This window comes from Corylus avellana, chromosome 5 (genome assembly GCF_965113065.1).
Source record: "Corylus avellana chromosome 5, dhCorAvel1.hap1.2, whole genome shotgun sequence".
Taxonomy (NCBI): Eukaryota; Viridiplantae; Streptophyta; class Magnoliopsida; order Fagales; family Betulaceae; genus Corylus; species Corylus avellana.
Genome location: NC_142494.1, coordinates 2,252,131 through 2,280,093, shown reverse-complemented (window position 1 = coordinate 2,280,093; position 27,963 = coordinate 2,252,131). Strand labels below are relative to the sequence as shown.

The following is a 27,963-nucleotide window of genomic DNA, read 5'->3' as shown; positions in this document are numbered from 1 at the left end:
CAAGGAGAGAGCATTGAGAGAGACTGTTTGGTTTTTCTGTCTGTTTTCTATAAGGTTGTTACAAACTACAAAGCAATGACAGTTTCTTTCCTGAGAAAATTCCTCCAATTCAGTGTCTCCTTAAGAGCATGATTCTCAACTACACTTTTAATAGGATTAATGTGATCATGTACTTCAAGAACCGAAATTTAATAGATTGTGTCAGAAGAATTTTCTCCATCAATAAACAAATGGACGTAGGACCTTATTATATATATTCCAAAATCACACTATATATGTTTAGATCCATAAAAGTAAAAAAAAAAAAAAAAAAAAAAAAAGGAAGTGAGGGTCTATCTCACTTTTGTAGAAATAAATGTGCCTTGGATCATGATTCAAATAGTTTAAGTTGAAATTAGTCAACTGCCTTCTCATATGTACTACCTTTATTTTTTTTAATATTTACATTTATATTATGTTTTCTTTTATATTTTTATCAAATGTGGCGTGTCTTATTATTATTGGTGCTAATGCGACACATTCACGTTTTACGTAATAATTTCAAACGAAAGTTCGGGATGAAGAGTTATTTGCTACATATGATTACAACAAGTTTTAAGTCATTTTGAAACCCTAAGAAGATTATTGCAAATCGGTCCAATTACATGGACTGATTTTGTATTTGTTTTCAATAAAAAATGTAACACAAAATGGCGAGAACAACAAATAGGCGATGTACCATTCTTGCTGCTACAGCTATGTAGGTTGACCACCCACTTCCCTCAAAGGCTATATAGGTACTTAAATGCTATTCAAAATACCCCCCCGGTTCAGGCCAAGTTATAAAAGAGAATCACAAAAAGATAATATGGGTTCATTGCTTAATGAAGTACAAATGATGAATTAAAGAGGAGCCACGAATGATAGTTTTCCTATTCATTTTGCTTACTCAAGTACAAAATTGTGAATTAAAGAGCCCATGAATGGTAGTTTTCTATAGGAAAAACTTTACTTTAGCTTTATAAACTTTCACGCAATTTGATAAACTCCCTTAAACTTTCAAATTTATCAATTTGGATCTCTGAACTTTCAATTGCTATCAATGTAGACTCTTCTGTCAATTTTAGCAGTTAAAAATACCAAAAAAGACCAAAATATCCATAATTTTTATTATTATTTTTTTAAATAAAAAAAGTTTTAGAATTAAGAGTAAAGTTGAAATTTTATACAAAAGTCAAAAGTATAAACGTCATGTAATGTTTAAAATCTGATAGAGGGGTTTACATTGAGAGCAATTAAAAGTTCGGGAGTCCAAAGTAAAAGATTTGAAAGTTCGGGGAGATAAAAGTTTGTTAAATCGTGTGAAAGTTCAAAGGGTTAAACTAAAGTTTTTCTTTTTTTATATGTGAACTTAGCAAAAGCCTAACATGAAATTAACAAGTTAAAATCAAACGATCTGATCCAACGTACACCACTCGAACCTGACACGTGACATATACTACTGAATTTTTAACACAATCCACAAACGTTTAATTAAATGAGTCAAGAGTATGGTTTAGCCCATTTATTTAAATGAATTGAGTTAGGTTCACATATACATTATACCCATAAATCAACATGACTCAAGCTGACACGCAATTGAATTTACACCCCTAAACTTTTCTATTCATTATGCTGAATGAAGTAAAAATGATGAATTAAAGAGGGGCCCAAGAATGGTAGTTCCCATTCATTATGCTTAATGAAGTACAAATGAAGAATTACAAAGGAACTCAAATGGTATGGCTGAATAGGAGCCCAAGAATGGTAGTTGCAGTATAAGAGTATCCACATTACAAGTATGCAGTTTACATGTATCCAAAGTGAAAAAGGATGAAATATTATTTGTCATCTGATATCCTACTTGGAATTTCTCATCAGAAACGCTACTATGCATCCCAACACAGCCCCAGCAATAACCTGTATCAGACCAAATAAAAGGATATTAGCACATGGATGTCGATATATTTATGAAAGAAGAATAAAATTTACTTAAAGTTTCTCCGTCATAGCAGAATGGTCATTCAACTTTGCCCTTAGTACTAGGGGTGATAATTCATGTTCACGGCATCGGATTGTGTCGAAAAATGGGTATAAGACTATATAGGTCAATCCTAACTCAGCCAATTTAATTAAACGGTGTAGACCCTCAACCCTAACTCACTAATTTCATGTTAGATTCATGTCGGGCTCGCAGCTTGTGTCAAAAATTGTCTGCCCTGCTTAGTATCTTTACATGTGCATACATTTTTTTTTTTTGATAAGTACATGTGCATACAAGCAACATGTATCTGCTCTCAAGCCTTATACAGTACAAAAATAAGGGAAATTATATTAGTGGTCAAGCCATATATGCAAATATTCCATCCTTTTCCCTTGTCCCCTGAGATCTTTCCAGAATAGGGAAATGATGTGCACTGGTTACTTGGCAACTTGAGAGAGAGAAAGAGAGAGAGGGAGGGTAAGAGGGAAATGAGTTATGCACAAACAGGAGTCTCAGGAAACAAACTTCATTCTATTTAAGAGCCAAGTGCTATTTTTTTTTTCCTATTAACTGACAAGTCAAAATCCCATTCTATTGAACTGCCAAATTTTAAAAGGTGCATCAGATTGCATATATGCACTGGTGCAAACATATTGTTGCGAACATATACGCCTTTTGAGTGACTAACTTCCAGCAGATATAGTAGCATAATATCATGTTCAAGTTGAATGCTCGGTTGAACCAGTGACTTCAAAATAAATCATGAACACCTAATGCATAAGACGTTAAAGGAGAAACACTAACAATTGAAATGAAGTTCAGCAAGATTGCAACAAACCTGAAGTGGAGTATGCCCAAGTGAATCACGTAGCGGTCTTATGTTGGATAAAGGATGTTCTGATGGAAGCTCACACACGATTTGATTCAGCAACTGCAATGAGAACCATATAACAATTACAGGGAGCAACACACAAAAAGAAATTTTAATCATGCAAGGCGTGTCCCTGCAACATAGCTAAAAGCAACCGAGGCTCACACGAAGAACTTACTTCAGCTTGGCGACCAGCATGAAGTCTGACCCCTGTGGCATCATACATCACCTGAAAATATCTTGAAACAATCAATCACCCCCCATCTTGCACAATGAATACACAGAAACTTTTGGAAGTTAACCAATTCAGAAAATGATAAGAAGACATAACGCAAACATGAGAACATTCACGACACCATGAACCAATGACTTAAAAACATGGTGATTTGATATTCACAAGAATCTCAACATTTTTGACTGCTTGTATGCAACCTGAAAGTGCTATTTTGAATCACATATTTCACACTCCTCTAAAACAAAGGCTGGTGGGTTAGAAGCAAGGGGCAACTATAGTTAAAAAAATAACACTATTGATGCCCTTTTGCAGGCATTTGACAATTGATCAAACCAGATCCCTTATTATCTGCCAATCTTGTATCAATAGGAGCCACCAAGTAAAGTTCATACCAAGATTCACAACCTTGCTAATTGGTGCACAATTGGGTCATCTCAGCAACCAAAAATATGCTAGAATTGTGCATAATCGGGCCATAACAGGACAATCTCGTAAGTGAAAAAAGGTTATGAAGTACATACAACACATGCCAAGACCACTGCAATGGCAAAAGCCGGTCCTCCTGTTCCTTCCTGTAGGCCTATAGCCACTACTAAAGCCGTCACAGTCGCGGAATGTGACGAAGGCATTCCACCAGAATCAAGCATCCTTTTAGAATCCCATCTCTTTTCTTTATACCTGAGCATCTTAGAACAAACACAAAGAAATAAATTGAGCTAATATTTCAAAAAAAAAAAAAAAAAGGCAAAAACAAAATCTTGGGCGTGTCATTATGCAAGTAAAGTGCATGACTTTAGGATCTAAGCCTCAAGAAGTCGATCGTAAAATTCCTATTTTGTATGTAAATCGCTCTTAAATCCTACTGAGTAAACCCATAAACTTAAATAAAGCAAAAAAAACAAAACAAAACATAAAATCACTCTAAATATGCATACATTTCCTCTCAATTTCCAACCACCAAACAAGCACCAAAACAAATCCAAATCCAAAACAAATAATAATAATAATAATAAAATTGTGTGTCTTGCGATTTCTGACCCAATCCATCAAATAACGCGTTTTTAATCAAACCAAGAACAGAGATATAGTTTATCAACGAGTTTCTCTTCATGGGTGGCAATAATCAAACTACTACGTTTCGTAAGCATTACAAAAATCGTTTAAACCTCGAAAATTGCAAACCCACCAACAAATTTCCAAAATTTGAAACAAAAAACGTTGAAATTGAGAGAGAAAGAGAGATTGTGGGGACCAGGTGGTGAAGAGCTTGAGAAACTGGGCGAGAGCGCAGGCGAGGATGGCCGAGAGGAGAGGCAGGTTCGAAGGTAGCAAGGAAGTTGGTGCTGCTGCCGCTGACGACGTCGTTCTGGTCGCGTCCGCTGCAGTGATCACCTCGTCCATTCACCAATACCACTCTCTCTCTCTCGCTCCCTCCCTCTGTGAAATGTCAAATGTGATGGTCTTGACCAACCAGGACAGGGATATGGGTTGGAATGAGGTTGTCTGTCGTCTGAGTATTTTGGATTTTTATGCCTTTGGCTGTCAAAATGGAAAAAAAAAAAAAAAAAAAACAAAGAAGGGAGGAACAGATCTGGGGTGGAGATGATATGGGGATGTGGGTTGGATTAGTTGAGAAGAAAAGAAATAAAATAAAATAAAAAGGTTTGGAATTTTGAGGTTGGAGGGTTTGTGTTCAAACCCAATTCTACGCATCCATGCAAAGAGGATGAGTGGAAAGGATGTTGTTTGTCCACCAAGAAAATAACTAATCACTTTCCACATGTTTTTAACGTTCTCCCTTTGTTTTTGTTTCTGTTTTTTTTTTTTTTTTTTTGGTTGTTCTTTTTGAAAAAAAAAAAAAAAAAAAAAAAAAAAGGAGAAAAGAAAAGATCAAAGTGCCTTTGGCCCCGCAAATTTGCAAACTGAATATTTTTTCAATAATTTTCTTGCAAGTGCCGACTCAAATTGTTAGTTCAATATGGACAAGTGAACGCCATAAGAACCATCTCACAAGTGCTTATTTAACGATTTTAAAAGTAGTTTAAGATGCAATTTTATCAAAATTTAACTACATTTTTAAAAAGTTGCATTTTCATTAACTACGTTTTGAAATTTCACTATTTTTTGTTTCAAACTGCACGTGTTGAAACTACTAAACCAAACAAACACCGAGTAGATTACAATCTTTTAACGTATGAGGTAGCACTTTCGCTTAATGGTAGAAGTAACATACTAACATCACAATATTTGATACAATGACATATGATTACAAAAAGGAATTAGTATATGGAAAAAGAATTGTTAGGGAAGAACTTGTGAGGATAAACATATATATTGTTATTTAATCAAGAAACTTGAATAGAGAAAAATGAAAATTAGAGAGATTCACTTGGAAATCATAATTGGATTGATTCTAGTTTCTAGAGATGTTGCTTCTTGAAGTTTACCAAATAACAAAGTGAGCTGTGATAGATGGTAGTAACCATTGCGAAGATAGATAGAAAATATTGAAGCATGCATTTGAAATCCATTTGCTTCATAGGCATTACAAATGCATGCTCATTGGAATGAGAAGCAAATCATAATATAATCCCTTCAACTTGGCAGTCAGTGACCTAGCAAGACAAAGCATTCTCTGAGCACATATAATTTTTCGATCAGAATCCCGAATATCGATTTCTTTATGGTACATGATATGTACATATCAATGGACAATTGCAGAGATAATAAGGCTTAGCCCAAAGATTCTTGAACAAGGGAATCAAACTTCTCATATTCTACTGAAATCAAGTCACCATAAAAAGAGATTCATCCAACTTATACTGCAAAAGTCTCAACTTATCTGATGAGAAGCAGCACTACCTTATTTTGTCTCAACTAAAACAAAAAGGACAAAGCTGCCAGAAGAAAAACTGAAAACTATGTAATCTCTATACCTATTTTCTTCCTATTGTGATGTACAATGCAGCTGAACCTCAAAGGCTGTCAATGCTCCTGGACAGCTTCAGGCAGAAGGGATGATGATGAACCACTACGCTTGCTGGGAAATGGTGTACCCCTTCGAGATTGGCGCTTCGTTGGGACGAGGTTAGGTCCCTGATCCGAGTCTTCTGAAGCTGCATCACTCTCACTATCATCTCCTTTCTTGAAAACTGGGTGAATGTATGCATTTTGAAGGAAGCCCTTCAAGTTCAGGTTCGGCTCCCGTGCACGTTCCAGGGTATCTTTCATCATTGCTTCCTGAAAAAATGTGTTTAAGAGGAGAAAAAGGGGTGAGTGAGATTTAAAAGATGATGAGATTGTTTTAAATTAAAATCATTCAGAAGTGCACATCAATGTCCAACAAACAAAAATGCTAGAACAATAGGATAAACAAAATAGATCATAAAAGGAAAGCAGCAGCAATATAACTCCATTAAATTATGTTAAGAAGTCCATTCAGCAAAAACGTTTTGTCCAAATAAACGAAAAAAGAAAAAAGAAAAAAACATGAACAAACCTGTAATGGATATCTAACAAAAGCAGGTTCATAACGGCCTTTGCAGAACCTATGAAACCATATGGTCAACACTGGGAGTGCGATGAGCAATGGAGTTGACCGAGCAGCTTCTTTTGTACTTAATAACCCCATTAGTAGCAACTGTGAGACAATTAGGGCAACTATTATGCGACCATGGACATCAGGCCAGAATGCAGCAGCACTCTCGTACTCCTGATTGTAGACATTTATAATCTGCAGATTCATACAAAGAGTTCCATTAGAGCAAAGCTTCCAAATCAAACCCGACAGTATACAGCAGATCTTGTAGCACACATAAATAACTCCATCAGTATCAAAATAAAGTAAAAACAGTACCAACAAAAAAAAAAAAAAAAAAAAAAAGAAGAAGCATAGAGTTGGCTATGTGCAGCTAAAATTATACTGGTAGAAAGTTTAATCACAGATACACGATGTTGATGATTTGGATAGCTGCATTTATTCTGTAAACTATCAGTAAATTCAAATAAAATAATCATATCACCAGCCCCTTCAAATAAAAGAGCATGGAAAATCAATAGCCAAAAGCCTCAAGTGACAAAGAGCTAATAATTCCCACCATTTCTGATCTCTACAGAGCACCTATAAAATAGGGGATGAATCCAAGCATCCAAGAGAAACTAGTCCTACAAACAAACATTTCACAAATTTAACTGTCAATTTCTTTACAAATATCTGGCACAAACCCAAAATTGGAAAACAAACTATGAGTGAGTTACTCCGTCCCAATAAGACGTTTGGCTTAAACCCTTCTACAGAAAGCATGTCATCACACCAAGACCCATATTGACAAAGAGTGGGTGGAGCTCATAGCTTGTTATTTTAGAAGGGGAATCCACAATGCTAATCATGATATAATCTACTACTAGTACTTCGAATTGAAGTGAAAGCTAGAAGACTGGAATTTCAGATCAATTATGGACGTCAATCCACTATTCAGCAAATCACATTTTATTGATTTCAATGTTATCTCATTTAACAGAGGCAGAGATGAGCAAGAAAATGATGAAGCAAAAATCAAATCAAATCAAATCATCGGCTCACCCTCTTATGTTGGTGATATTCTTTCTTTTTCCTTTTAGTTTTATTTTTTAATTCTCTCTGACTCACCTCTTACTTGAGCGTATTGTTTGCAGTTTGAGGTTCCCAATTTCCCTGAAGAACTGAAAATACCTCGAATTGTATTATGGGCAAAGGGGTAATTAAATACATCATAAAGCAAATTGAGACAGATGCTAATAATAACATTCCTTACTTGTTAATTACGTTAAAAATATATTCTAACTGTCCTTACATTACAAACATACAACAATGCCACATAACAACCTGAAAAAATCACAGAAACCTATTCTTGAACAAAGGGCTACTTTTACCTGATGACGATATACCATATATGCCAAGCCAAAGAATACTATGATGAAAGGAAGCAAAACAGGAGTCACCACGGCATAAACAAGGCCAAGTAGGAAATAGAGTTGTATTTGAGGTTCGCCAGTATTGAAACCAAGGCTTCCAGGATCCATTGCCTCTTCCCTATCCTTTTCAGTCTTCACCAAAAAAAAGTTTTTTAAGTGAAAAATTACCAACGGCTTCAACCTTAAAATTTCTCCGGCAACACCAGCCCACCCATCGACCATTATATAAGTTATGAAGAAAGTTGCCTTCATTGGAATGGACACACCTATGGTCTTTGGGATACTGCACAATTAGCTCACTACTGTTATGTCACAAATCATATCAAAGAAGCACTCAACAGCAGCTAAAAAGCATGTGTGTATATATATATATATATATATAACACACATCAAATATGCTAGATCAACCTATGGCAATTATGTAAGAGAAGAGAAGAATTGTTGTGTATGTTGTGAGATTAGCAAGATAACTTTACAAAAAGGGAAACTGAGGAAACACTTGAGTAAAAAAGCTGGTGGAAAAATGATTTTATGACAGTACATGATCTCAGACCACATAAAATCTACTCTAAATCATGTAACTCCTGACAGATCCCCTCCCCCGACATGCGATTTCTGCATCACTGTGCTACACTTGTGTTTTGGCTACATTATTTTTTTAAGATATAAAAAACACAGAACATACCTCTGTTAAGGCACATGCTTTCATATCTGATTTTGATCTCCTATTCATATTCAATTAATAATAGATTCATGCAAAGATAAAATTCTCACCTAGATTCCAAAAATTTTAAGTACGAAACCCAAGTTTCATTTTGAGACACATATTTTCTTAGACCTTTCAAAGGACCTACAAAACACTAGATAGAAGGGTTCATAATCAAATAAGCACATATATACAAGGGAACTTTAAAACTGGGATTGCCTGGAGAGGGGGGAAGGGGGGGTGGCTGGTCCCACTTTAATTTTGCAGTGGTCAAGAATCAAGATGATTATGTGAAAATTGTATCATTTCATTCAGGGTAAGCATACAATGGACATAAGAGACTACTGACAATGTACAACGAACAAAAGTGTGACATGCAAACTCATCTGAGCACCTGCAACTGAATTACTACACCATCCAGATGGACGAATCACAGATACTAATTAAGATAATTTCACTTGAGTGCAACAGTTTGCAAGTTGATTAAATTGGTAAAAGTGGTTATCAAACTGATTGAGATAGCTGGTAATGTCAATGAGACCCTAACAAATACTGATGCTTCTATAATACATAAAAATATATGAAAACATTTTGACCCTTCTAACAATTATAAAGTTGCCATATTTTAAGCAATTACAAATGTTTAAAAATCACAATGCATGGTAAATAAATGAGAAGGACATACTCATTTGCTGACTGGTTCATGAATTCATGAAGTTGTTGAAATGCAGCTCCAGTAATTATGCTCCCAAGAAAGACATTGATAAATTGGAAAATATAATATCTAGTTGCAGATCTCCTCTCTAGAGCAGATATGCTTATAAATCCTTCAAATTTTGACATATGCATCAATATTGAGGGTAGAAAAATGAGAAAAATCTTCAAAGAAATCCCTGGAAGGAAACCTTGGATTAATGACTTTACGCTTTTTCTGCAAGAAACAAAAGAGGCTGTTAGTAAATGTTAGTAGTATAAGATAACGATGTTATAGAACAACTGGGCAAGGATTGGGAACAACAATCACGAACAAACACATAAAAACTATTGAGGTAGTCAAAACTTGATATATGGAAACAGTAATGCTTTCTAAATGCTGTCTGTACCCTCAACCTACCACAGACTAACAAATTACAATTACCAAACAGGAAGAAAATCCTACAAACTATATTCACTTGCAAACAATAAGCTAAGAATAGGGGGAAAAAACAACCCTAAGCCAAGTCAAAGGCACAAATGAAGTACAACATCTACTAGTAATGGTGCATCTTTGCTTCTCACTAACATGCCTGGACTGCTGTGCCACTCCTAATCTCACCTTTCAGACTCTAATTACTTTATCCTGCATTTCTTCTCTTTTTGTCTTTCATGATATGCCAAATGTCAAAAAGATGATGCCATTAAAGAAGACAATGATAGATTAGGTACCACTCCTAATCTCACCTTCCTTAGTCTTTTAATTTTCTCCTAATAAACCAATATAATAATGCAAAGAAGAAGAAGATGAAGACACTCACAATTCAATTATGGGCCTTAGAAAAGGGAGTGCTTTCTCAATACCCTCAATGTTTGCAAGCGACTGTACAAATGTAATGGGGATCATAAAAAAGATGGTAAGGAAGAAGAAAGCAACAGCAACAATAAGCCTCCTAATTGTGAGAGAAACATATGGAATCGCCAAGTTATCCCAATATACATCACACGGCTCTGGAGCCCACTCAGTTAACCATATAGTAGGATTCCTGGATTGTTGAGTTTGTGCACAAACAGCTGCACCCCATCGAGCTTTGAAGGAAACAAATGCTGCTGGCATGATTGATTTAGGATTGTTCGTAATCTTATCTCTCTCTGAGGCAATCTGACAGTCATAAGAAAGACATAGTATTAAACATATGCTGTCAAATCAATGCGCAACTCAATTGCAATCATGTCACTGACTGGTAAAAGGAATGCCTTAGAACAGAAAAAAAAATTTCCTGAAGGTTTTTTAGCACTAAAATCCCAATAGAAAATTAATATTAGTCATGGTATATGTGAAAGTATAAGGTAGTACGAAACCACACATAGAATCAAGTGACCAACACAAGCTCGGCTTATAAATGGGTGATGTATCACAAGCACTGGACCGGGGCACTACAAAACCTGTTGGCTGATGGACTTGTAGCTTCAATATAGAATGGAAAACGTTTATGGAGTGTAAATAACATAGAAAGTCATAATTTCAAGAAACCCATGTAAGAAACTAGGAAAAACCTGACATTACCCTCTTTAACTTCAAGTGATGAAGAATTCTTGTGTACTACTTAAGACAGTATATGCTTTCCAGGAAGTCAATTAAGCTTACTCAAGATGCTCAACGAATACTGCTTACCGCTTCTGATAGTCCTTCAATCTTAGATGTATATAAGTCAATTGCATCCACCCTCTCTCCACATAGACCTAGAAAACCAGTCTGCCCGTATGACATTAGTTACCAAAAGTGAGAAATATGACGGCAATTGTTCTTGTCATTTGAGTATGAAAAAACACTAGTCTGAAAGATATCCAAATTAGAAAGAACAAAACAAAAATGGAAGGAATCGTACATAGCACCAACCCATTGGCAGTGCAATACCTTTGTTAAAGGCCTCGTAGATTGATTTCTGGAATATTTAAGTTGATAGAAGTCGAGCCAGTTCCGCAATTTTTTCTTCTCCTTGACTAAATCAGAAAGTTTGTTTGCATTGTAAACAACCTGCAGGAATATAACTAGGTAATAAACTATACCAAAGAAAAATAATCCTTCATACAGTAACGGGTTTGTAAACTTGTGCATTTAGAGGTCCGATAACATAGATACGCATATGTAATCTATATAGCCCAATAAAAAATAAAAATAAAAAGACTCAAAAGCAAAAACAAAACCAAAATTTCTGATTTGGTTAATGGAAATTAGACATGTGGCCTCCCTTTTTCTCTAAACTATCTATATCCTTAAACCTAACACTATTCCCTTGAAATGGTTCACCAAAAAAAAAAAGTCGGGCTAGTCTCCAAATTTTTCTTCTTTAATTCCAACCCCAGACATGGCATGATCAAAAGCACAATGTTTGAATGAATGAAGGGAACTTTTATTTTTATAAGTAGAGCAATTTATAAAAAAGCACAAAGCGCCCCCTATGTACACAGGCAATATACACAAGAAGCTCCAAATAAGAAAGAAACCCCTAAGACATGGCAAGATCAAAAGCACAATGTTTGAATGAATGAAGGGAACCTTTTTTTTTTATAAGTAAAGCAATTTATAAAAAAGCACAAAGCGCCCCCTAAGTACACAGGTAGTATACACAAGAAGCTCCAAACAAGCAAGAAACTCAAGCCCTCAACCCAAAGCCCTCAAACCCAAGGCCAAAACCCATAGAACAACAAAGCCCAAAAACTTCCCGAGGCACTCAATGCTAGAAAGCGTGAGTCTTGCCTTTTCCCAGCCTAAAGGATGCTCCCTTAGCATCATAGTTAATGGAGCATTCTATATTCAGAAGCTCCCTTCTGCCCTTCACCTTCCTAGGGGTAATCTCTAATGTGGCATCGATCCCCTCACACGGATCCCTCATCAAAGTCCAATCCAAACGGGTGGCAGGGAGAAAATCACCCAAAGGGTAAGGAAATTCTCTGTCTTCCTCACCCCCATAATCTTCATCTTCTCCACCCCAAAAGTCTTTGTCCTCCTCTTCGCTATCCACCAACTCCGAAGGACTAACCAAACATGTCACCGCACCAGAAGAGCCAGTCGGGCCACTGAACGACGACATTGCCTCTACGATCAAGCTATCGTCCATTTTCAAAAAGCAGCTACCCCTCATCTTACAGTTGTAGTGCTACATGGGTTTGGTCTGCAAAGACGGAGGCCCCAAATCAAAGGCCCGAAGGAACAATAGGAGGGGCCAAACCTGACTCTACCTTGCTCGACTCCAAAGCAACCGGGGGTTGAGGGTTGAGAAATCCACTCTGACGAATACTCTTTGCCGGCTTAGGGTTTCCTCCATCACTGGGCCGAGCCACCACAGTAGAAGAAGGGGCCGAAAACAGAGGTTCCGGTGAGATCTGGACTATCGCCGACGACGAACTAGCACCATCAATGGCATCCCAACTCACCCGACCAAACCCAACAAAGGCCCCCGCTGAAATCAATCAAGCTATAGTTGTCCATGATGGAACAATGTCAATCAAACTGTAGTAATGAGAATAACCCCGCTCCATATTAAAATCACAATAATTACATCCCATACCTATTCTTTTAACTGAAGATACACACCAAGTAGGGAAAAAAGGAAATTGTGAACATGTGCTGCAACAGTATCCGCATCCTTTACATATTACATATATAGACCATAAATGAAAATACAATCATATCTTCATTGTCAGACTAAATCTACATGTGGATGTATCTATGATTGTGTATCCATATGGTGAATGCATATACTGTATGCATGCATCCATATGTGTTTTTCAAGTATGTTTGTGTAGTTACTTAGTCTGTTTGTATGGAGAACTACAGGATCAAACCTGATAAGTAAGATAGTGTTCGGGATGGTTGACCAGGAAAAAGTGCTCCACAAGCTCATTAACTGACTCGTCTGGATCTGGTGGCACATTTCTTACAAGTACCTGAAAGAGAAAAAAAAAAAAAAATCAAAATTTCAAAATTTAAATATCATGGAGCAAAATAGTGCAAAGTTTGTCTGAAACACATGACCACGGTATTAGTGGCAAATTTGTTGTTGATTTGGAAATCATTTTCTGTTGGCTAGAATTTTCCACTTGCACCAAGCACCAAAAAAACGGAGAAAGTGTTTTATGCTGAAACGGACAAAGCCTTAGAGACATGCATATGTTTTACCTTTACTATTAACCCTATTCACTGGATGCATAGATATGCAATCCTTTGTATCTCAATAATGAAAGATTTAAAGTGTATAATAGACCGTAATATGCACCAGAAAGTATAAAAATAAAACATTGCCATTAATACCCCCATCTAAGAAACAAAAGGAAAAAAGTAGATAGGAATTAATTAGCCCTTACTAAAATGCTCTAAAGTATACAAGAGGACGCCTGAGTAGAATGAGAGAAAAGGACAAGAAAGTCTTCCAATAAATCAAACTCAGTGGGGGAACTAGATGAACAAACTTCAAAGCCCTCAATTTTCTGGGACTGAAGTGATGCAGCCATGGAGCAAGAGTTAAGTTGATGTCTTTAGAGTACTTTTTCAGTTTCTGCAGCTTAAGAGCTTTTCATGTGTTCGGCCATCATGTGATGTCCAATTGAAATACGACGGCACTGACCCAATCAGGGTCAGAATGCCAATTGCAACCTCTGAACCAACCATGCAGGCTCAAAAATCGGTTTAGAAATCGGGTAACCAAGTCAGCATTTGAACAGCTCTAGATTGAAGCAAGACCGATATGCTTTCAAAACTTATGCTAAGTGTCTTAACAATTAATTAATTAATTAATTAATTAATTAATTATTATTATTATTATTATTATTATTTTTGGGTTTCCTTTCATGAGTTATGCCAAGTTTTATAATCAGGGGTAGATTTGTAAGTTTCAGCAATTCTTGTGAATTTAGGGAGCTTTAGAACATGTTTGGGATTACGTTAGGGAGCTTAAAAATTACTTTTAATATCTAAAATACTATGCCTAACAAAAAGCTAGCATGTTTGGTAATAAATTTCAAAAGTATTTCTTTGACTTCTTACTTTAAAAATGGTCAAACGCACTTTTGGGAAAAGCTTAAGAATGAAATTTTTTCTAAAAAGCTCTTTTTGACTTTATAAGCTCTATTTTTCAATGCAATCTCAAACATGCTCTTAGTAATTGAGTCAAGTCTAGAATCTTTGGGTCCAATGTAGTCTATTATTTAAATCTTTGATCTATAAGTCAAATTAGGAGTTCGAGTCCCAGTAAGTTGAGCAAGAGTCAAAATCTTTGATACAAAATGTTTTGAACTTACTGTGAACTGATCAGGGCGCCGTTGTTCTGATGCGAGAAAATGCAACCTCATTGATGCAACTATCTCATACTCCTTTTTTAAAACATAGCATGTCCAGAAGGTAAAAGCATAAGCCATTACCAAATGGGTCCAAAATCTGCAACAAACATTAGATATAATTAATTGACAGATCTCATGGGAATGTTATTGCATACTAGGTCCATTCTATGCACAAATTTGCATTGCTATTGTCCACTCCCTAGCCAGTACGCTAGTAGCCCAGTAATATACTCATCAAACCAAAAAAAAAAAAAGAGTTACAGATCACCAACATCTTTAAATGTTTTGTTGGACAAAAGAAGAAGTAATCAGTATGAGAAAAGTAATTGGTGGCCAAATTAATGCTCAGAAAGATAGTGGATTTATATATCAAAATCACCAAGACACAAAACAATCATTCAGTCACACGATTCCTACTTCCATTGGGACTTGCCCAAAGGTGTAATATGCTAGAAAAAAGTTTTGCAGCTGACAAAATTTAACTTACAGTACTTAATTCTAATTTAAGAATCAAAAGGAGATAATTTATTATTACTGTCTAAATGTAATACAGGACAGCTACACTGAATAATGAGAACTTAATCAACAAAAAGTTCATCAATAACATCTCACCAGGATAGCATGAGAAAGATATAAAGAATAAACAAAATACAAAAGAAAGCAACAGAAAGTTCTGCATACCTGTTAGATCCAATTGGAATGTTTGAAATAGAAAGCTTATCTATGTCACTGTATTCTAAAGTTGAGTGCTCCAAGGTGCCATTGGTCCAATTGACAGGTACCATGACTGCAAAACCCAGGAATGCAATAGGAACAAAAATTTTTAGCCTGCATTTGATAGCAGAAATGGTAGAATCAGTCCAAGAGTAAGAAGTAACAATCAAAGTCAGAAGTAGGAGAAACATTCAGCTGGAAACGTTATATCCTCCCAATACAAAACGATATTCCATGCAGGAAAGAGAATTCCACAGAGTATAGTAGTCCATGAAATGCAGAATAACTACCCAAAACTCATTGGGCTGATATTAGACAATGAAATGGACGGTTAACATCCAACATTGCTAGCCCTGCAAAGCTACAAAGAAATGATCTTTTAGAGCATACCCTACTAAGTAGATCCTCAAGTAAACAGCAGAATCCAACCCGGCATGGTTAATTAGCTCAGGTTCTGGCATTTGCAATGCAGCAGGCATCCAATTCAAAAACCTGACATACGACCGGAAGTCCAAATTGACGAACTTGCCCACAAATGCACCAGCGCCCAGTGGACTGTTCCTTAAACCCTTCAGATACCATTTTGGAAAGTACACCCTATCGTTGATGGGTTGAAGCCGAAGAAAGGCAAATGCCACTAAGAAAGCAAATGCAGTGAGGATATTCATAGCTGCTGCAACTTCTATATCCTTAAGTGTAGCCATATTCACTCTTCAAAGAAAAACAGATTGATATTTCCTGTAAAAAGAAAAAAGGAAAAAACTGAGATTTAATGTAGATAACCAGGTAATATACACCTGAAGAATTCTTGCAATGCATCACTGTGGAAACAACGTGATTTTGGTAAAGGAGGCCCCCATCATCATGAGGGAACCAAAAATATGGATTGAGAACGTTTCACTTTCTTTTCCCCAACTAAAAGGGCATATGCCCTTTATCTAACATATAACGACTTCAGGCATGGCTAGCTTTCATAGTGTGACGGCCAGTGTGCACATGGCCCTGGAACAAATTCAACACCATATATGGCAGACCAGAGATTACTAGTGATTCCGGGTATTCAGGTTAACATATAGAAATTAGAAATAAAGAAATCCTGATAAAACTAGGCACTGGACCAAGATTGAACTAAGTTTCCCACGTCATCTCAAAATGTAACTGTAGAGCCAAATAACAAGAACTTGAAGAAGAAAAAAAAAAAAAAAATTCGGTGCAAATCAACGAGAGAAAATCTTACAAGTTGGAGAAAAATAATAGGAAAACTTCTGGGAATTTCACTTTCAGAAAATACCGACAATTCTGATACTTAAACAGAGAGAGATTTCTTTTGTTCTTTTTTTTTCTTAAAAGATTCATTACAGAAATCAAAAAAGATGCTTGATGCTTCTATCAAAAAATATTCTGAAATAAACTAGGTTTTGTACAATAATCCATCAAATCCTTGACGTGGAAGTATATAACAAATTAACTACAAAATGCACAGAAACTAGGCACAAGACTGGAACCTATACATCGTCTGTTTAGTTGCCAAGAAAATGTGGAAAAGAAGAGAAATCATAAAATAAAAACTTCATCAGAACAACCACCATCTTAACAGTCAAATTTTGCTCCATCTTTCAGCAACCAAATTGAGTTCTGATAAATGTAAATTCTTGAGAATTTCATTAATCTATTATATGTGAAGACAAAGCTATTTGAATTTTCTTAGCTGAGCAAAGAAAATAATTAAAATCCTAGAAGGAAAAAAAATTAAGTTTTATTGCCTTCTAGTTCCTCTCATTTTTCAGCATCTGAACAACAGTGAAATCCAAAGATGAAATACTCAGAACTAAACAGCCATTGGATTAAAAACTTAATATATATATACCAACATATATACACATTATACAAGATCACTAAAAATCAAAATTTCATTTTCTCAGCAATCAAACAGATCGTAGAACCCAAAAATTCACACTATTACAAGACACTCATTAGAGTTCGAAATTTCTTAGCAACCAAAAAGCCGTCGGATCCAGTCTTTTCGTTTGTCCTCCGATTTCTTAGAAACCAAACATACACAAGACGCAAACTTTTTCACACTCTTACCTCTCTATATTTACGAATTCCACTCACAAATACAATATCACTAAAAATCAAAATTTCATTTTCTCAGTAACCAAAAAGACAGTAGAACCCAAAAATTCACACTATTACCAAACAGTCATTAGAGTTCGAAATTTCTTAGCAACAAAAAAGCCACTGGATCCAGCCTTTTCGTTTTTCCTCTGATTTCTTAGAAACCAAACAAACACAAGACGCAAACTTTTTCACACTCTTACCTCTCTATCTTTACGAACTCCACTCACAAAGCAAGAACACTCGAAAACCAGAGCTCCAAACGCAGCGTTTTCCGGTACAATGAGAACGGTGACTTTAATCTTCGGCGTGAAGGAACCCAAAACGCAGCGTTTTGGAGTAAGAGCAAGAGATCAGAAGCAGAACGGTCTCAAAGACCTCACAGAGTCCTCGGAAAAAGGAGTCAAAACGAAGCGTTTCGGAGTTCAGTAAGAATTACAGCTTTAATGAGCGAAGAAGAAACAGAGCCACCGAAACGCAGCGCTTTTGAGCTCAATGAGAATAGCCAGAAGCGCATCACAGTGTGGGTACCGGAGGGGAAAATCCTCTGCGGTTGTCGTTGTCTGGTGAGCAGAGACGGATTTAGGGGGACCGGCAGTGCCCTGGTCCCCCAAATTACAAGAAAAATAATAATAATAATAATTTAAGGAAAAAAAATAATTTAAGATAAAGAAAATAATTTAAAGTATTTTTTTTCTCCCTCCAAAAAAATTTTGGCCCGAGTCCCAAATTCAAAGCCGGCGAGGAAAGAGCCGTGCTAGGATGCGCCCTTTTTATTTGCTTTTCATAAAAGAAAAGAGAAGAAAAGAGACGGCAAATATGCAAACAGCGTAAAGATAGCGAAGCGACGGCGGTGAATCGGGGCTGAGGTGGCACCGGTGCGTTACACCAGCCGCTTCTCAGGTGACGGTTTTTTCTTTTTGTAATTATTGATGAATTGATTACGTTAAAAGCAGAAGGACCACTTGGATTTAGCTGTCGGCGAAATAGGGCATATGTCTCTAACGGCTACTTCTTTTTTTTTTTTTTTTGTAACGTGAATGTCTTTTTCCTGCTTTGACTTCCTGTAGAGTATGCAGTAGTTGTTGGATTTTGTCAACATTTTCGGAAAAAAAAGGTCGGTGTATAAAGTGTAATGTTGGCCACGTGTCCAAAGAGAGTAGAGTTAGATACATACAATGAATTTATGCCACGTTGCCCACGATGCAAAAATAGGTGAAATTAAATAAGTTCATATTTATTTATATCAAATATTTATTATCATAGTTACCATATTTACTCTTGACAATGACAACTCGGTATTTATCATATTTGTATTTAACGTATTTTTCCATATTTTAGCTAGCATTATTAACATTTCAACTGAGTTATTAATTAAAACTAAATATATTAATAAATTTTGATATGGCAAAATCCTAATCATTTAATTATAAAAAATGTTGAGACTTAAGAAATCTTGGTAGAATTGGGGAGGGATCAAACAAACCTAAGCATTATTTTGGAATAGGAGAGATTTTATGGTTTAAATTAAACTTTACAGCATCATTAAGTGTCACATTATTTAAAGATTTTAAATAACGTAGCAACTAAGCAACATATAATAATCATCTCTATTTCAAGTGAAATGAACCATTAATGTTGCTCATCGTTTAGTTTTTGCACTCTTCCGATTTATAGTGCTATGTAAAACTATTTTTCATCTTATTGTAGGAAAGGAATGAAATCTATTAAAGAATAGGATTGTTGCATTGATTCGAAGATTAGGTTACACAATGGAATGGTATTATCTCAAACTAAGATTTTTGTCTTTTGTTTTTTTTTGCAGATTTCTCTTAAGTTCATAAAATTTGAATTAAATCCTCAAATTAAATGGTATCCATTTGAGACAGACTGCATTGAAAAAAAAAAAAAAAAAAAAAAAAAACATAGAGCTTGTCCCCCCTTCTTTGTCTGACTGTCCATGTCCCTTTTCATTCCACTGGTAGGAGTGTTTGGTGTCTTCGTTGTAGTCTCTTCTAGTCTCCATTTTGGTGGTTTTGTTTTAGATCTAGATCCAGTTCTTCATACTTATATCTATTTGTCTCAGCTAGCTTCTCCGCTTTTCATCGCTTCTACGCCGATCAGCCAACGGAGTTTTGTGTGCGAAGTGTGTTTCTCATCCACCGATGCGTGGATCTCACGTGCTGCCAAGTCGTGTCTTCTCAGGATTACTATGACGTGCTCCTCCACTACTGCTTCTAGTGGGGCTTTTGTTGTTTTTTTTTTTTTTTTAATTTTTAATTTTTTTGTTGTTATTTTTGTTCTAGCAGGACGTGAATTGTTTCCTGACCTTTGGGCCAGAGAGGAATGGATCGGTGTAGGGATCATCTCTCATGTCCAAAAATAAGTTTTGAGAATATGGGCTACCTATGTCTTAGATATAGTTTGCCCGAAACAGAGCTGTTTCATAATTAAAGTTGTACATGTATTAGCGAAAGTTGATGTCATAGATAATATTTGATTGTAAGAATTTTATGGTTGTATCTATGACTTTGTAAGTTCATGGCATTTGACTATGTTTTATGTGTAAGAGTTGTTATGCTCTTGATCTTTTATCAATTAAATCTAAAAAATTCTCCTTCAAAAAAAATTGAAAAAATAAAAATAATCTTCTAATGGTTATAAATACCGAGGTGGCAAAATCTTAATTATTTATTTTGAAAAAAAAAAAAAAAAAAAAAACTGTTCAAATTTTGAACATTCAATTGTCCTTACTCCTTGGAGAATACGAAGGATCTTAATCCTATATTTAAACTTTGCCGTTTAACTTCAATTAACCAAGTTGAAACATTTTTTAATAAATAAAAAAAATAATAATAATTACTCTGCTTTTTATACCCTAGATGTACATAAATTGATATTATTTATTGAAATAATGCTAATGGTAATTTTAAAAGCCACAATATTTTTGGAGAAACAAAAAGAAACATGAGAATGACATTTAGCATTACTCTATTTACTAATAAATGCTTGAGGTAATATAGCTTTACTACGACCCCTTAATAAAATAAGGTGACAATCCACATTGTAGTAGCTAACATATGTGGTTAGTATAGTATAGACTAACACATCAATTTGTAAATGTGTATCAATTTGTAAATGTGTCGAGTGTCATGTAAATTGTTACGTGAATAACTTCTTAAACACCTAATTAACGAGATAAATTGTAAATTATGAGGAAGAACCTAGACCTTTAAACACAAGGTTTGATATTAATTTTAATTAATTCATCCGTGAACAATCACCCTATAAATCGAAAATTACAAGATAGACTCCTACTCTAAATAATAACAGAAGGTAATTACTAAAAGAGAATAAGATCTCTACCAACACTCTTATTCCTTCAACTTTGAATAACGTTTGGGTGAGCGTCATGCTTAAGTTAGCATATTTATCTAGACTCGGAATATAGCAATGAGCTTAGGGTTTTTGAGAGAAATTGAGTCCCTTTTATGGTTTTACCTAATGCATTGTCTCCCTTTTATAGGGTTGTTGGTGGTTGATTCCTTGTAGAACTCTGTGTTCTAAGGGAGACTGAATATCGAAGTTACTAATCTCTTGTGATTTGTATCCCTCATTTAAGGAAATTATTCAATTATTATCCGTCTTAGCATTTGAGTGGGATTCGTATTGAGTGTCGTAGTATTTCCATGATGAGAGGATTCTGATTTATTTTCCTCTGCTAGATTATCTTCCATGTAGATGTGATTGAATGGGACCCATGATAGAATTTATTCCCAACATGACTAAACAAAAAATCATTCTATACTGCAGGCTAAGATGTCTAAACTAATCCAATGAGAGTTGAAGTTCAAGATTTCATTTAACAAAGTGTAAAGCATAAATATTGAGTTAAGTTATAAATAAATTGAATCATAATGGGTTGCACAATTCATTCGTAAAGGATTGATAATATATAGCGTTCCCACATGCTTGATTAGTAAAAGGCAGTCAAAAGTAGTAGATGTTTTGTTTATATCGAACATGACTATCTATTGGATACCACATGCTCTCCTACAAAACTAGTGTTAATGATAGGTAGACCACCGTCACATGCAGCTTCTTAATATTTTGATCGATGCGTTCGAGAAATAGAGTTTTTAAGTCAAAAAAAGCTTTTGGATAAAAGTTTCATTTTTAAGCTTTTGTTAAAAGTGCATTTTGACCATTTTTAGACTTTTTAGACCTTTAAAAGCACTTTTAATTTTTTTACCAAATAAGTATTTTTTTTTTCAAACAGATTTTTTGAGTGTTAAAAACACTTTTAAGCCTCTCAAACTCAATTCCTAACGAGCTCTAACAAGTATCTGAAAGGCTAATGCTTGAGATAATCATTTTACTTCGAAATTTATTTAGAAAAAGTGATGTGAAAGGGCAAAAAAGTAATTTTATATTTTATATTTATTCTTTTTACATTACTTTTTGCCATCCCGCAAACATCACTTTTCCGTGATGAAAGCATTACGCGTATTGAATAAAGTAGTGTTAGATCTACAATTTGTCGGAATGTGATTAGAGTTACTTTAGCCACTTAACACTTTCAAATCCCATACTAATACGTGTTATCAAGTTGTAAAAAAACAATAAATCCAATATTTTTCATTTGAATAACCCCCATGTATACCACGAAGGAATTGAAATAATTTTATCTTTCTAAAGAAAAAAGAATAACCCCGAACATCTTAAGCACAACTAAGAAGGATAATGCACAAAACACTCAAAAAAACATAAACCTTTTTCCTTTTCTCTTTCAAAACAAAAACATATTAGTAGACACTTCAAAACGCAAAACACTCAAAATTACTTTTATATTTACGTCACATCAAAACATCTTTTTATTTTATTTTTGATTTTTTATAAATAAAATAAAAAGCACTTTCTTTAAAGAAAACATAAACAAATTTGGATAGGATGAAATAGCTGCTCTGTACAAAATGCTTTTCAACTTTCTCTTTTTGTTAGGTTTGTACCTTCCACTACTTCAATCAAGAAACTTACTCCCACTTAGAGCCTGTCCCATCCAATTGGAGGTTGTTGATAAACATATATAGTTCTTTGCTAATTAAATTGGACAAGACTGATACAAATTGGATAAATCAGTCATGGTGCTCCATAATGGTCAAAGGGTAGGTTGGAATGAACTGTAAAGTCGAACATTTTGAGTTCGAGTTTTAGCGGGTGAAGACGTGTATTCAAGGTTTACTCTCGTGGCACGAGTCTAAAAAGGCCTGCCTTGCGAGGTCACTCATATATTAAAAAGAAAAAAAGACAAACATATACTCTACGGTCACCCTAACTGGGATGGCATAACAGTGAGATAAAAAGCAGATTGTTGGTAAATCCGATTGGCAGTTTATAAAGAACATGCACCATATGAAGCATTTTGGAAACAGAAAGATAAAGTGAGAAGAAACAAAGAAGCATGTTCCTTATTCTAGATTGGAATTTCTTTTAAATATTTATCAGAAAATACATTAATAATGCATTATTCACATGCACAAATACTCAATCACCCAGATATGTTATTACAAGCTGCACAATACATGCAGATTTAACCCCTCCCCTCCTTTTTACATGCAAATTTAGTCCTTTTCCTTTTTCGGCCAGAGCTCTCCTGTTGGTAACATGGACATATATCCATGCAAACTGGCCCTATCTACATGACTACATGTATAAATACAGGGAAGTTGCACTTGGCTTTAGCTCTTTTGATGAACAGCAATCAGGTGGATATCCATTTCCTTCAACATGACTGCACGCCCACATGAATCACATGGGGCAGTCCTTGACCCACAAAGGCTCTCATGCTCAGATAATCCTCTTAATCTGTCCCGAACATCCATCGGAGAACTTCCGGCTTGAACCATGTCTCCACAAAACCGACATGCGATCAGGCGTAGCGGGCAAACTGAAGCTTGGTGTTGCACCTGCCAAAAACAGATAGTAAGATGATTGTATGTTTAGTTGATGATATTTTGACTGTAACACGAAGCATATTAATGATCTCAAAGGGGAAAAATTTCCACAGAGTTGCTTACCATCTCTTCTTTCTCAAGGACTATCCCACATGAGCAGTGGAGTGGCTCATGGAACACTTTCATATGCTTCTCCATCTCTCCCCGATGAGAAGCTTGCCCACATTTGTCACAGTGCATATGGTTTTTGGCCTCCTCAACCCTAAGAACAACGCCACACCCAGCATGCAGACAAACAACGTTGTGCCTGCTACAATAGGCTTCATGCAGTGCAATACTCCGGCTGGGTATGTAATGCTTGCAATTCCTACACTCTACAGCATCCATCTCCATAGGCAATGAGGAAGATGCAGCCCGTTGACCCACCTTACGCTTGCTGTCATCCTGAACACTCACAGAAATTTGGTACTTACTTGTTCCTTTGAAGCCATATACACCAATACTATAAGTACCTGCTCCCAAGCTCTTACCTTTAGAGGTAAGGATCAAAGCCTTCGAACCGATATCATGGGAAGACCATTCATGCTGGTGCCGGGTTGGGAATATGAGAGGATGCCTGGAAATGTAAAGATCAGTATCACCTCCATCTGCTTCTCCTTCTATTTTTACCTCAACCATGGCATCCCCTGTATCAATTTTCTCCCACGCATCGTTGTCTATCGAGAACTTGTAGTATATATAATTGCCTTCATCTACCTTTCCAGATTCCAACTTTCCAAGCACTAGAGGGTTAAGGACATGCTCATCTGTCCTCTCAGAAGCTGATTCAGGACCAACTATATCCACCTCAACATCCGTTTCTAGAACAGATACGCTTGATGAGGGTTTTAACTCAAGGACCTGTAGCTTATATGCTAGCTCCCCATAATTGACTGTCAATATGTCACCTTGAGAAAGGGTAGCATGCTGGCGAAGGCTTGTTTCAAGGATAGCCTTGTGATTTGGTAAATCTAAAAAGCCCATCCTCTCTGGTTGAAGCTTTGCATAAGTTCCTTTTGGTAGCCATACATAACGGACCTCGATCAACAGAGTTTTAGGACTTTCTCCTGGGAATAAATTATGCCATACATGAGGAGGAAGTGCAACAGAACCTTCATCTGCAGTGAACTCCAAAACGCCTGAATGTGTGGTCCGACAATTTTCCTCATCAGAGGCCTTCATTTCTGCAAAACCCTCCTGATGAACTACCGATAATTGGAAGTATATGGGTCCCTTATCAAAAGCACCTTGATCAGACAGTTCAGTGAAGCAGGATGGAGGGAGTTTGATCTTATCACCAACACTCTGATAAGGTACACCTTCCAGTACACGGTAAAATATGATTCCTCTCCCAGCAAGGACATTTTCTTGCATTTGTTGATCAACCTGAAAAGAAAATATACAAAGGTCACATCTGCTTCTGTATAGCCAATGGCTTGTTTCCTTGCAGGCAATGAGACTAAGGGTGCGTTTGAGATTGCGATTTCGCAAAAATAATCTACGTTTTTAAAAGGAATCGCAAAATTTAAGGCGTTTGGAATTGCGATTTAAAAAACACTTAATTTGAAATAGGAAAAAAAAAAACTGCGATTTCTATAAGCAGGTTAGGAAGTGCTTATTTGAAAAAATGCGAATTTAAACCAAAATCACGATTTCGCATAACAAATATTTGATTAAAAAAAAAAAAAAAAAAACTTTTTAACATATTTTACCAAACACCTTTATGATTTTAAAAAGTAACGATTTCAAAAACACAATTTTTAAAATCGCACTTATTGAAATCCCAATCCCAAACGGGCACTAAGTCTTATTCTTTTTTTCCATGAGGCAGATTATTCAACAAAGTAAAATTATCAGTCGGTCTGACAAGCTTTGAACAAAGATCACTCAGTAAACAACCTAGCCTTAAGATCAAAGTGAAAGTTGCGGATCTCTTCGCCCCCCCTCTCCCAACTCAGTCACAAGCAATCAGGCCAGCAAAAGTTATTTGATTATCATCCATGCAGAAAATTGAATTTATCTTTACCAATTACAGGACCACATTAAAGGGACGGTATGAGTTGTAAGAAAACTATATAAATAAGGAAACCCTATCTCAACAAGATGAGGCAAGCTTATTTCGACAGAAAGCTTACTGCCAATAGCAGACACATCCAGAAATTGAAAGCCTGGCTCAGCATTTATAACAAGAAGATGGCATTACAGTCTCCATTAGTAGCATATGAACAAATAAATTCAGTTCAGGTTACAAACATTTTGCCTACTACACAGCACATCGTCATTATATAATACACATACACAAGAACACAGGACAACGAATTCAATTCCGATGTCTCTGATTTCCCAAGGCTTCCTCTGTTTCAACAATTAATTCTTATCAGGAAAGACTTCACCTTTAAGTAAATTAAACTTTCAATGGAAACAAACACTTTCCTGTTCTAAACGTAATAAATCAGACGTGGCAAATCTTTCTAAGCTCCATAAACAGCATCATCAAAATAATGGGACCTCTACAAAAATAAAAAAGAACCCAGCTTTTATCTGGGACTCCACTTTCCGAAGAAACAGACGGAACCCAACGATCACGGAATTTACCTCCAAAAACAAAGAAACCCCAATAGAACAGACATGATCAATCATCCTAAGCTTCATAAAACACCATCATCAAAATCAAGGGAATCTCTAAAAGAAAGTAATACTAACAATAACTTCTCTATAGTACCCCGCTTTGCCAAGAAACAAACAGAATCTAACCATCATGGAATTACCTCTAAAACAAAGAAAACCCATGAGAGATAATCCCCCACTTCACGTAATCAAGCTAACAACAATGAAAAGTTGCGGAAAAAAAACAAAACAAAACAAAAAACAAATAATGACAACAAAAATAACAAAAGGGGTCTAGATCAGATCAGATTCGATGGGGGTAGGTGAAAAAGAGGGACCTTGAGTTGGGCCTCGGCTGCATCGAGCCGTCTGGATCTCTGAGCAGCTTCAATGGCTTCTCTTTGCTTCTTGGCCTCTGCCTTGGCCTTCCTTTCTCTATCCAATTTCGCCTTCGCCTTCTCCTTTCGCTCCTTCTGCTCCTTCTCCAGCTTCTCTCTCGCCCTCCTCAGCTCAAAATCCATAGCTCTCTCTCTCTCTCTCTCTCTCTCTAATACAGCCTTAAACCACAAGCTTTCTCTGTTTTGTTTTGGTACCTGAAGGCAGAAGGAATTTCTGAGGCTTTGGTTTTTTTTTTTTTTCTCTAAACTGAGGCTTTGGTTTGTTTCGTTTGGGACTTGGGAGTCCGAGTTCGGGTTGGTTAAGAATAAAAACGGAACTGTGCACTGTCGGCTTGGTTGGTTCCAAAAGGTGCGCGTTTACATTGATTGGATCAATTTCCAGAAGGATCTGGGCTTTCTGTTTCAGAAACGGGTCTATTTAGGAGTCTTTCAATTGTAGAGCCCACATGGGGTTCTGGTCTTCTAGATATACAAACCGGATTCCACGGCAATGCTTGAACTTTTTAGAATCTAATCGGAATTACCCACAAAACAAATAAAGCCCAATATAAGAGACATGATCGGATTTTAGATTAGCAATTCCAACGACAAATATGAAAGAGTTTCTATAGGATCTCTCTGCTTAGTGAGTGGGCTGCCCAAGACCTATTTAAGTATGTGTGTTCCATAAAAAACTTTCACATTAACTACTCAAATTACTAACAATCAGAACAATAAAATTGTTGGGGATCCTATATAGTATTGTTGATAATGGCTCAAATTGTCAACAAGTGTGAAGATAATTGCTGAAAAATATAAATATTCAAGTTGGTGGGCTGAAGTCATATTTATCTATAAGAAGATAATGCTAGTTTTAAAAGGAGTCCAATAACAACTGGAATTGAATTTTTTGGAGAAAACGTATGTGGATAAACATGTGGGTTGCAATGCTTATCTTCATCATGGAAAAAACTTTGTATTCATGATGGTTTCGTTTTCCGAGCAGCAATTGGATTAGAATTGTTTTTTCTCTTTTTTTTTTTTCGTGATTAAGCCTCTATAAAAGGACATGCAGTCTTTGGTTAAGTGGGGATCCGAAAAATCCAAATTGGTGAGAATACTTTGTGGCATTTACAAAGTGTAGAGAGTTTTTCTTTACTGGGTATTTGAGAGGGACAGTTGAGTGGGGTGTACAAGGGGTGAAGGGCTTGGGTTTGAGATATTAAACTTGAGCGGTTCAGGCTTGTACCATTGTACTCAATATTTCTCGATAGTAAAGAAGAAGACCGGATCACGCCCCGTGGACGTAGGCATATTGCCGAACCACGTAAACTCTTTGTATACATGTGTGATT

General features: G+C 36.0%; 3 protein-coding genes across 4 annotated transcripts; all 3 read right to left on the bottom strand.

Moving 5' to 3' along the window:
- Window positions 1-1,676: 1,676 nt before the first annotated feature.
- LOC132180494 (uncharacterized) lies at window positions 1,677-4,846 on the bottom strand. Its single transcript, XM_059593343.2, has 5 exons — window positions 4,361-4,846; window positions 3,630-3,786; window positions 3,052-3,102; window positions 2,841-2,933; window positions 1,677-1,938 (listed from the first exon to the last, which is right to left on the bottom strand). The coding sequence occupies exons 1-5, from the start codon at window positions 4,507-4,509 to the stop codon at window positions 1,879-1,881; spliced, it is 510 nt and encodes a 169-aa protein (XP_059449326.1). The 5' UTR covers window positions 4,510-4,846; the 3' UTR covers window positions 1,677-1,878.
- Window positions 4,847-5,690: 844 nt separating this feature from the next.
- On the bottom strand, window positions 5,691-18,229 carry LOC132180493 (ERD (early-responsive to dehydration stress) family protein). Of its 2 annotated transcripts, XM_059593341.2 has the most exons (12): window positions 17,836-18,229; window positions 15,905-16,252; window positions 15,482-15,628; window positions 14,762-14,897; window positions 13,310-13,411; window positions 11,379-11,498; window positions 11,136-11,216; window positions 10,282-10,622; window positions 9,453-9,698; window positions 8,020-8,344; window positions 6,608-6,841; window positions 5,691-6,348 (listed from the first exon to the last, which is right to left on the bottom strand). In XM_059593341.2, the coding sequence occupies exons 2-12, from the start codon at window positions 16,216-16,218 to the stop codon at window positions 6,094-6,096; spliced, it is 2,301 nt and encodes a 766-aa protein (XP_059449324.2). In that variant the 5' UTR covers window positions 16,219-16,252; window positions 17,836-18,229; the 3' UTR covers window positions 5,691-6,093. The 2 variants fall into 2 exon arrangements, with proteins under 2 accessions (XP_059449324.2, XP_059449325.2); XM_059593342.2 differs by lacking the exon at window positions 17,836-18,229 and having other exon boundaries at window positions 5,693-6,348; window positions 15,482-15,587; window positions 15,905-15,982.
- A 4,840-nt stretch (window positions 18,230-23,069) lies between these two features.
- Window positions 23,070-26,879, bottom strand: LOC132182661 (Ubiquitin fusion degradation UFD1 family protein). Its single transcript, XM_059595966.2, has 3 exons — window positions 26,571-26,879; window positions 23,710-25,011; window positions 23,070-23,598 (listed from the first exon to the last, which is right to left on the bottom strand). Exons 1-3 carry the CDS (start codon window positions 26,751-26,753, stop codon window positions 23,371-23,373), a joined length of 1,713 nt encoding a protein of 570 aa, XP_059451949.2. The 5' UTR covers window positions 26,754-26,879; the 3' UTR covers window positions 23,070-23,370.
- Window positions 26,880-27,963: the final 1,084 nt, after the last annotated feature.